Source organism: Chenopodium album, chromosome 7 (assembly GCF_948465745.1).
Source record: "Chenopodium album chromosome 7, dcCheAlbu1.1, whole genome shotgun sequence".
Classification (NCBI taxonomy): domain Eukaryota; kingdom Viridiplantae; phylum Streptophyta; class Magnoliopsida; order Caryophyllales; family Amaranthaceae; genus Chenopodium; species Chenopodium album.
Window position 1 is genome coordinate 62,037,781 of NC_137840.1, and position 8,442 is coordinate 62,046,222.

General features: G+C 35.5%; 1 protein-coding gene across 1 annotated transcript; it reads left to right on the forward strand.

The window, feature by feature from the left end:
- The first annotated feature begins 3,821 nt into the window (after positions 1-3,821).
- On the forward strand, positions 3,822-7,893 carry LOC145640428 (uncharacterized). Its single transcript, XM_081691712.1, has 5 exons — positions 3,822-5,140; positions 5,200-5,327; positions 5,426-6,761; positions 7,045-7,174; positions 7,441-7,893. The coding sequence occupies exons 1-5, from the start codon at positions 3,822-3,824 to the stop codon at positions 7,891-7,893; spliced, it is 3,366 nt and encodes a 1,121-aa protein (XP_081547838.1).
- The last annotated feature ends 549 nt before the right edge of the window (positions 7,894-8,442 follow it).

Consider the following 8,442-nt stretch of genomic DNA (forward strand, 5'->3'; position numbering starts at 1 on the left):
CCACATGGAACCGATATGAGACAATATTGCAGTTTTTGTCATCAATATGGGAATAGAACAAATACTTGTTATGACCTTAAGTGTGCGATCCAGGATCTCATCGATCGCGGAATCATCACTCTAGCCCATTCTAAGTCTAACACACCATAGACAAACCCGACACAACCACAAGCCTCCCAAGCTGATTTGTTCCTTCAACTACTCGAACAAGGTCGTATCTGTAACACCCCAATAATTCTCTCTTTAAACCTGTGAGGACCCTGAACAATATTCAAGAGAATTACTGGCGTGCTACCGCCACGTGTTCAAACGTTAAGGCTTTATCAGAAAATAGCAGCGGAAAAACTAAATCAGTTATAAATAAGTTTCAAAACCAACGAATGAAACCAAATTAAGTCATACAACTTGGAACCATTAAGGCCCTTATTCAAAACTCAATAAAAGTAGTAAGTGATTAAATTCAGTGTTCAAATAATTTCAAACCCAAAAGAAATAGTGTCGAATAAAATCGAATTAAAATAAATTCAAACTTGCAAAAGAAATAAAATGCAAACAACCAACTCTCTACTCAAGATCCCACAACCCTGATGAATGCTGCATGTGTAAGAACCTGTGGTAATTCTGCTCCCCAATATTACAAGTGTAAAAATTGGATCGTCACAGGGTCATTGAAAGGCGAAGGCCATGACCAAAGAAAGACACACATAAAAGCACGCAATCAGCAAAGCTGAGTACATACAAGCTGCAAAATAAATTAAGAAATCCATAACATGCTACTAATAATCAATCATCATGCACCATTAAATTATAGACTCAACACACGACTCAACTATTTATATTACTAAGACTCCATTAATTAATAATAGGTAAATCATTATTTTTATTCATTGGATTACGCAATAGACAAGGTTGTCCAACCCATGCTCCATTTGGAACATCAATAAAAGAAAAACCCCATGCCTCCTTTCGGAAACATCAATAAACATCCAACGACCACGGGCGCGACTCCGTGACCGTAGTTAGTATGAGATCTCACCTAACTCCTAGTTTTGAAAAATATTTGAAATAAGAGACTCGTAGATCAGACGGCCTCGAGAAAAGTACACGGCTAATACCCCATGTACCCCAACCCCTGATTGTCATTACTCCAGAAGTGCACCAATCCAGAGTTTTATTGCTCATCCATCTTGCACTTTACGTGATTTACAGGTTTAGACTTGGTGATGACTCATATGCATAACAATACAATCAATCCAATATCAATTCAATCAAGTAAAACAACTTTTCAATTTCAATTCTTGATTTATTAGTGGCAAGCAACATTTATTATTTATTCCTTTACTACCTCGGTGTATAAACACCTTGAGTGCATAAGGCACCCCAAAACCTTAACCTCGTCTTAGAAGACTTAAATTCTTCCTTTACTCATCCTGCTTGCATAATCATGAATAAGTAATAAATTAATCATTACACCAATCATATACCTTTGCCTCTAAGCGCACCTTGCATAATTAGAGCACAAATAATACTTGCAATATAAAATAGTGCACGTCATACGAAATTCACAATGTATAACCAAACAATTTAACTCAGTCATCCCTATACATGATACTAAGTTCTCGATCCGTCGTCCTTAAACATGCACCTAAAAGAAAGGTTTCGTAACTTGTACGTACCTTGAGCAAACAAATTGGTATGCCACTTTACTAACTAGAAATCACCTTCAATAAACTCCTCTACTAATCCAAATAATAACATCTCAATCAATACCCAATCAATCAAATTTACAGCAATACTAACTTACTTTAAAACCTTCAAAATCCAAATCAAACAATACTTTAAAACCTTCCCTTTAGTTTAAAATTAAAGGCTTATATATAGTTCTTTAAATTTTATTCACAAAAACCTTAAAATAAACTCTTATACATGAAATTACAGCAAGTTTAAAGTCTAATAAAAATCTGAAAATTATTTTAAAACCCCTAATAATCTCCCTTTTTAATGGGTGATTAAACCCTCTTTATAAAACATCAAAAGTAGTACTTAGAAACTATTTCCAACACTTAAAAATTCAATAAAAATATATATTTATGCTTAATTAACTTTAAACATAATTAATTTTATTAATCAAACTCAAGGATAATATTTTAAGTATAAAAAAACTTCGTTAAAATCAAAAACTGCCCGAAAATCATATTTAGAGGCTGAATTTGGCCACGAGAGGGTCGTGCTCACTACCAAAGGTAGTGAGTCTTTTTTAAAACGTTTTTTCCACATGAAAAACACTACTTTTTTTATCAAAATCGGATGAGTTCAGAATCTGATCGGGATTAATATTAACGAACGAAAATCTAAAAATTAAAACGCGAATCTATGTGTTCAAAATAATCTGGAATTAAGTTAAACTAATCAGTAGTTATAATCACCAAAATTTCAAAACATCATTACTATAAAAGCCCTAAATCAATTGTTCATAAAAACCCTAAAATCATGATTTTCAATAAATTGAAACCCTAGGTTTATAATTCATAAAATATGAAATTTATAACATAAATATAATCTGAAATTTATAATCTTTATACCATTAAAATATAATTTGATACTAAAAATATAATCTTTATACTAAAATCAAAACCCAAACAATTAAATTAACATTAAGCAAAATAATGAAACAAAGGAGGATGAAAATAAGACTAACCTTTTTGTGTGGGAAATTTTTGGAGATTCATGGGGTATTTATAGGAGGGAATTATTGTAGGGTAAAAAGAAAGATTGGGCCTCATAAAAATAATGGGTCGATTAAATAAACAAATGGGTTAGGCTTGTGTGATTGGACATAAATTGTAGAATAAAGGTGCATAAAATAATTTGTTCAAATAATTTTCGACCCAGATTAATAATTTGAAACTTTTGAAATTAAATTATGAAAAATAACAAATAAATATTATAAATAAAATAAATTTTCATTTATAAAATATTTAAAAATACGAGGGATTACAGTATCAAGCCACTACCTCTCGAGCAGGAGCCGATCCTGTTGGGCCAAATCTCAACAAATATTATCAATATCATCAGTTACATGGTCATGATACTAACGAGTGTCACGCCCTCCGTTGGTGCATAAAGCGCACCACTGGAATTTCTTGACACGCGAAGATGATCCCACTCTTTTGATTGCTCGTCACTATTCGGAGAAGTTATCTCAACAAGACTACGAGGAAGGTTACTCTAGGACTGTTGAAAACCTTGAAGCCTAAGGAATCTCTACATGGGAAAGGAAGCATCTACAACAACATGGTGACCTTTATCTTACCCTCCATCAAGAAGAATGAATGAAAGGGGTAGTATGAGCACTATAAACCAAGAATTTTTTTCTTTATGTTTTCTTTTGGTACAAAGAACTACGTACAACTTGATCCCCTAATGAACTATTTCATGATCATACACAAAAATTGTACTTGCACGCACATTGTTATTGGGGTACGTAGGCAACTCTGATCGAGTGCAGTTGTTTTAAAAAAAAACTCCTTTTTCCATTTTGAACTACGAAGGGTCTGATTCTCAAAAAAAAAATATACAAAAAATTTGTCTGTAGATACGTAGGCAACCTTATGGCACGACCTGAAATGATTAAAAGATTTTTTTTTTTGAATGAACACCCCGCTAACTTATCTAACTTAACAGACGTCTTTTAAATGTTTACCAAAGTCCTTTTCCCGCATACATTTTTGCATTTATCATTTACTTTTTTCTTAATGTTAAAAAAAAGGGAGTAAATCCTAACCTCGAGTATGTAATGTTTAGGTATCCTTTGCCGACCAATGACCAACCAAACTCGAAAATCTACTCTACCCTCGGATTCCATTCAAGAAATCCAAGATCCAATACCACAAACACTTACTAGAGGACTTCAATTAATGTTGAAAATGGGTTATGTTCCAGGAGCTGGTTTAGGACGAAACGGTGAAGGCATGTGGCACCCAATCCCAATAATTGATAAGCAAAATTGTCATGGTTTGGGCTTCGATGAGAAAATGGGTTCTAAAGTTATGAAAAAGAAGTCTCTCACCTTGAATGGGCAATTTGTGTTGCAAAACGACACTGAGCCATTTTATGAGTTTCCTGAACATTGGTATGACTTGGATAAAGAGAAAATTCTCCCTGGGTTAGAAATTTTCTTTGCAGAAGCAAGGAATGAAGAATTTATTAAGAAATGGTTTGATAAGAAACCGGTATTTAAGAAAGATTTCGATTGGGCTGACCATCTAAAGCAAGGAGTTCTAAGAGGTTTGTTTTCATCAATTTCTGATTATGAATTACGATTGGATCCCATTACACTTATCACTCCAATAAAAACAGAAGTTGAAAACAATATCCGATCCAAAACTCGAGAACAATTCCCTTTTTTCCCTAAACCATATCCTTTTCAATCCTCTACCTCAGACGGTTATGAAACCGATAGCTCATCATCTAGCCAATCATCTATCCATACACTGCCTGATATCTCATATCATGAAGATATCGATAAAATTACTTGTAAACATATTTGCGTACAGGAAATTGATCTTGATCATGATGCATTTTCTAATAATGAACTTTTCAATGAACCTAAATCATGTGTGACACCCATGGAAGAGTCTATAACTGTAAACATAGGTATGGATAATGATGTAAAAGAAGTCAAGATAGGATCTTCCCTTTCCCTTGATAAACAAAATGCATTCATTATTTTACTTAGAGAATATGTGGATGTGTTTGCATGGTCTTATAATGATATGCCTGGTGTCGATCGTAATGTTGCTGAACATTGTATACCACTCTACCCCGATAGCAAGCCAAAGAAACAAAAGCTTCGTAGAATGAAACCAGAAGTTAGTCTCAAAGTTAAAGAAGAAATTCAAAAGCAGCTTGATGTCAACTTCATCAAACCAATCAAGCATCCGGAATGGCTGGCGAATGTGGTGGTAGTGCCCAAAAAAGATGGAAGAGTCAGAGTATGCATTGATTTTAGAAATTTAAATTCAGCATCACAAAAAGACTATTTTCCTTCGCCCCACATTGATGTTTTGGTTGATAACACTGTTGGACACGCCATATTCTCATTCATGGACGGATTCTCGGGATACAATCAGATACTTATGTCAGAAGAAGACATGTCAAAAACTTCTTTTATTACCCCATGGGAACTTTTTGTTATAGAGCAATGCCTTTAGGATTAAAGAATGCTGGGGCAACCTATCAACGGGCTGCAACAACCATTTTGCATGATCTCATCCATGATATTGTGGAGGTCTATGTTGATGACATGATTGTCAAAAGTCATCATCGTGAGACGCACGTTGATGCTTTGAAATCATTCTTTGACAGAATTAGAAAATACAATCTGATATTGAATCCTCAAAATGTGTATTTGGAGTAACTTCAGGAAAGCTTCTGGGCTTCGTTGTAAGTCAAGACGGAATCAAAGCTAAAGTCGACTCTGACAAGGTAAAGGCTATACAAGAGCTTCCTCCACCAAGAACAGAAAAGGAGATTCGGGGATTTCTTGGTAGAATCCAATATATTAGTAGGTTCATATCACAATTGACATCCCGGTGTGAACCTATATTCAAGTTACTTAAGAAAAATGTTCCTACAAAATGGAATGACGAATGTCAGGCTTCATTCGATTCAATGAAAGAATACCTCTCCAATCCTCCAGTTTTAATGCCACCAAAGCCAGGGCAGCCCTTGATATTATATCTTACTATTACGGAAACAGCCATGGGAGCTCTTTTGGCACAATACCAAGAGGGTACAAGGAAGGAAATAGCTATCTACTACCTCAGTAAAAAGTTCCTTGAGTATGAAACTAGATACACTCCTTTGGAAAGAGCTTGCATTGCCCTTATTTACGCAACAAAGAAGCTTCGACATTATTTGCATGCACATACTACTTATCTGGTTTCGAGGTTAGATCCAATCAAATACATTTTTGAGAAGCCAATCTTGAGTAAAAGAATAGCAAGATGGCATGCGATATTGTCAGACTTTGACATTCAGTGTGTTAATAAAAAATCTGTCAAAGGGAGGGCTATATCTGAAGCTTTGGCTGATGGACCTATATCGGGTGATGAATTTGATGATGATTTTCTAGATGAACATATTTTCTATCTTAGTACGTCACAATGGAAGATGTATTTCGACGGAGCCTCTAACAGGAGGGGCAATGGTGCAGGAGTATTATTGATTGATCCTCATGGAGTACATATTCCCTTCGCTGTAAAGCTTAGTTTCCCAACGACGAATAATACGACTGAATATGAAGCTTGCATCTATGGAGTCAAAGCAGCATTAGCAGCTGGTGTAAAAAATCTCACAGTATACGGTGATTCTTATCTCATAATTTCCTATACTATTGGAGCTTGGAAAGTTCGGGATGAAAGGTTGCAAATGTACACGGAGTATCTTCAAAAATTTATCCCATTCTTTGAAGAAATAAAGTTCAAACATCTCCCTCGTGAGCAAAATAGCTTCACCGATGCTTTGGCAAATCTTGCGGTAAATTTGACTTGGGACGATGATGTGAAGGTACAATCAGTAACGATTGTAGAAAAAGAAATTCCAGTGGTTAATTTTGAACCAACAATTGCTCTATTAACCCAAGAAGACAATGAAGATGCTTGGTATACTGATGTTAAGAAGTATCTGATCAATGGAGAATATCCTGAAGGATCAGTTGGCTATTCGAAGGCTAGCTTCTCATTTCACAATATTGAAAGGTTTGTTGTATCATAAAACCTTCGATGGAAATCTGCAATTATGCATCGATGGGGAACAGACACAAAGGATCATGGAAGAAGTACATGGGGGAGAATGTGGGCCTCATATGAATGGACGAATGCTTGCTCGGAAAATTCTTCGAACAGGGTATTATTGGACCACCTTGGAAAGTGATTGCATCCATTTCGTACGAACATGCAAAAAATGTCAGCTATTTGCAAACCTTAATCATATGTCGCCAGTTAGCCTGAATAATTTTACTTCGCCATGGCCCTTTTCTAGTTGGGGCATAGATATCATTGGGCAAATACATCTGAAAGCTTCGAACGGGCATCAATATATAATGGTTGCTGTCGATTATTTTTCGAAATGGGTGGAGGCATCATCATATTCAAAACTAGGGGCAAAACAAGTTTAAAAATTTGTAATCAATAACATTATATGTCGGTATGGGGTGCCTTTTGAAATTATCCTGACAATGGTTCACAATTTGAAGGTCATCTTAAAGAAACCCTTGAGAAGTACAAAATCAGGCATCACCAATCTTCGCCATATCGTCCTCAAACCAATGGAGCTGTTGAAGCAGCTAACAAAACTATCAAGACAATAATCGCCAAGATGACAGATAGGGCTTGAGAATGGCCTGATAAGCTCCCCTATGCACTTTGGGGATATAAGATTTCCATTCGAACACCAACTGGGACTACTCCATATTCTTTGGTACATGGAATGGATCCGCTTCTTCCAATCGAAACAGATATTCAATCGCTTCGTGTAATGAATGAAAGCAAAATATCTGAAGAACAATGGTTTAAAGAACGTTACGATGAGCTTTCTTTAGCAAGTGAACGAATATTGCAAGCCCTTCATAACATCCAAATTTATCAAAGACGCATTGCTCGGGCTTTTAATAAAAGGTTCAGGGAAAGGAATATACAAGAAGGAGATTTGGTGCTCAAGGAAAATCGAGCACCGATTCATGATCCACGTGGAAAGTTCAAGTCGAACTGGTCTGGTCCCTTCCTGGTCAAACATCTTACGCCAGCGGGAGCAGTAAAATTGATGGATCTTGATGGAAATGGATTTGTTTATTTCACCAACCTTGATCAGTTAAAAAAGTATTATGCTTGATTAGTACGGTGTTGTATTTGTGGGATTCGTAAAAAAAAAAGAAAAAAAACTTGAATCTCCTACTATCTTTAGATAGTTATGTGTATCATGTTAAAGTTTAGATTTCATTCATGTTTGCATTACATGCTTAAGGGTCATGTAGAATTATTCATTATTATTAAAAAATTATGATCAAGTCAATACTTAACAAAATATGATTACAACAAACAAACTTTTTTTTGTTTAATCATAACACAATCTCTCTCGCTTTTTAGCGAGATTACATCCACTTTTAACCATGGAAACAACAACCACATACACCATACCCGAGAGACCAATGCCTTCGGATACGATTTCTTCTTTTGGAATTGAAAATACATAAGCAAGGGAAACACAACAAATAACGAAATCCCTCTAAGGATTTATTCAAGCATCACCCTCGAGGTCCTCCAACAACCATGTTGTATAGGACGCGGTTGGAACATCATCTTCGAGGACTGAAAGTGCTGGAAGCATTCGTGCAAATTGTCATACACGAGATGACGCCCTAAGAGCTTCCACACTACCAAT